General features: G+C 47.0%; 1 protein-coding gene across 1 annotated transcript in view; it reads right to left on the reverse strand.

Annotated features, from left to right (window-relative positions):
- Positions 1-463: 463 nt before the first annotated feature.
- SHARPIN (SHANK associated RH domain interactor) overlaps positions 464-2,391 on the reverse strand; it is a gene marked incomplete in the record, with an annotated part of 32,564 nt that continues 30,636 nt past the window's right edge. The window contains 3 exon segments of the mRNA XM_072413208.1: positions 464-1,000; positions 1,138-1,281; positions 1,875-1,973. Coding sequence (XP_072269309.1) covers positions 920-1,000; positions 1,138-1,281; positions 1,875-1,973 — 324 coding nt within the window.

The following is a 2,391-nucleotide window of genomic DNA, read 5'->3' on the forward strand; positions in this document are numbered from 1 at the left end:
CACTCTGACATATCATACATTTCAGGGACCGGATCGCACGGCCATGGACAGCTATCCTGAGCTCAGCATTTAATAAGCTGGCAGCCGCAGTGCCAACGCTGCTGTACCACAGACATCGGCACCAATCAAATACATAACACTGTGACTGTGACCCAATCGGGGAACACTATAGTAACAACTGGGCTCTGTAGGGGGCGCTGCTCCTCCGATCCCCTGAACACCGACTATAAAAAACACTGACCAGCATGTAGAAAAAAATCTGAACCCAAAAAATTAAGAGCACCTGTCATGTCAGAAGCCAGCACACAGATCTTGTAGCTGCCCCCCTCAGTCAGGTTGGATGAACCCTTTAATGTCAGGGCTATCGGGCTTTTTGCTGTAGTGTAGCAAAATAAATAAACCAAAGCAGAGATCAGCTGCATTGTTTGCTATAACAAAAATCAGAATGCATAAAGACGATATCTCAGATAAAGGTTTGTGAAACCATTCCATTCTCATGTATTGTGTAGTCTGTACATCGAGGTCATGGGGCAATAATCAGGGAACAACAGAGCCCCCATGTGGACAGGGTAAGTCAGTGCAATTAACGCAAATGCATAGGTAGATTCCAGGATGATTTTCTAGTCACATGACATGCCATGGCACTGCCATCCCTGACCCAGTGAGGAGAGTTGATTTAGGCATTGACAAAAACTGCAGAACCCATATTAGATAGTGGCATTGGTCAAAATTCAGGCAATCAGCTGGCATCAGGAAGTGCAGAATGCCAACAGAACTCAATGTCAGTGGTTTGTTGTCACCCCAGTGTGGTCAGATCTGCTCCGCCATGTAATTTCCTGGAGTAGAGAAGTGATGGGAGAAATCGGGGTGTCTCTGAACATGCACTGGAAGTTGGGGGTCCATGATAGGTTCTCTGTGTTCAGTGGCAGTTTTGACAACGTGGGTCACATTTTCTCCCATTCACATTGCACCGACATCCGGCTGTGGTGTCACCAGGACCCTACAGAAAATGGGGGAGGGGTTATTTTACCGATTCACATTATCATTGGAGGAAGATCTGGTGACATCAAACCCAATACAACACTCAGACGCATGTTCAGGTCATCATAGACTCTATGCTATCTAGCATCATCTCACCTGTGGCCCCCAGCGAGGGCCCTTGGTCACCCAGCAGATCTCAGTCTGACACATGGTGCAGCGAATCCAGTCACAGCCGTCTTTCTTCTGGACGATGATCTGACAGGCTGGACAGTGCATTGCTTCCCCGGTCTGTACGAGCGTCTGTGGAGAAAGGATTATTCACTTTGGGATGCCAAGGCAATAATAGGATTATCCACAGATCTATGCAAAACTAAGGTGAAAGCTGTTGGAGAATATAGGGCCAATCTTGGGTGAATTTGTAGCCAATATGGTTCTTCGTTTCCAGACTTTAATATTTTAGCTAGAGTGTAGGTAACCAATGCTAGGCTAAGTGTTCTAGTCTAAAAAGCTGACCCAAATCCCTGATACAGAGAATCTCCTCCTTATAAATGTACCTTCATTGGCCACTGAGGAGTCAGCGCTGCTCCAGAACCCCACCGCTACTCACAGTTGGTTGTTGTGCAGTTTCAGAATGTTCTTTTTGCTGCAAATCATTCAGCCCAGTTACTCAGCTAAAAAGTTATAAATAAAAAACGCTAATAGAAATACCTGTAATACCTGTAGATGAAATATTGGAGGTCGGCTCAGATGTCAGTTTGTTCTATACAGATTACTATCAGCAGCATTCACAATTATAGGGGGCATCTGAACCAATGAGATCATCTAAAATAGTGCTTAGGACCCCTTACGCTCCCACCTCTGATTGCGTGGACTGTAGGTCACATGACCCTCACCTTTAACATGTCGCTGGTCTGTTTGGCGGCTGTGTCATTGAGCGCTCTGATACGCAGGTCATCCTGGTACTGTTTGCAGTTCATTCCATTGTGGATGGCCTAAAGAAAGAAACATGTAAGGGACCCAAGGGGGCATATGGTAAGAACAGTGCTGGAGTGCAGCCCCCCAGAATGCCGTAAAGTCCCTGTTTCGGTCTTGACCCCCGTACATCCTCTGGGATCGTAGCCCAGGCACTACTTCCGCTCAACGCTGCCCCTTCAGAGCAGGTTTTCTGGTATTTATTAGGTTTAGGGGTGGGGTTTAAAGTGACAGGAGTGGAAGATGTCCTGTGTTCAGCCTGGCCTAAAATGCAGGGGGACTCCACAGGGACCTGGACTTATTGTAATACTAACACAGGTATATGTAGCCCTCACAAGGTACAGTACTGCTCCCATCATCCCTCTTACAAGCCTTTCTGTGTAGCCAGTGTTCAAAGCGCCACCCATGAGCAGTCAGTGAAGACGGTTCCCCTCCCAC

The sequence above is a fragment of the Pyxicephalus adspersus genome, chromosome 5 (genome assembly GCF_032062135.1).
Source record: "Pyxicephalus adspersus chromosome 5, UCB_Pads_2.0, whole genome shotgun sequence".
Lineage (NCBI taxonomy): Eukaryota > Metazoa > Chordata > Amphibia > Anura > Pyxicephalidae > Pyxicephalus > Pyxicephalus adspersus.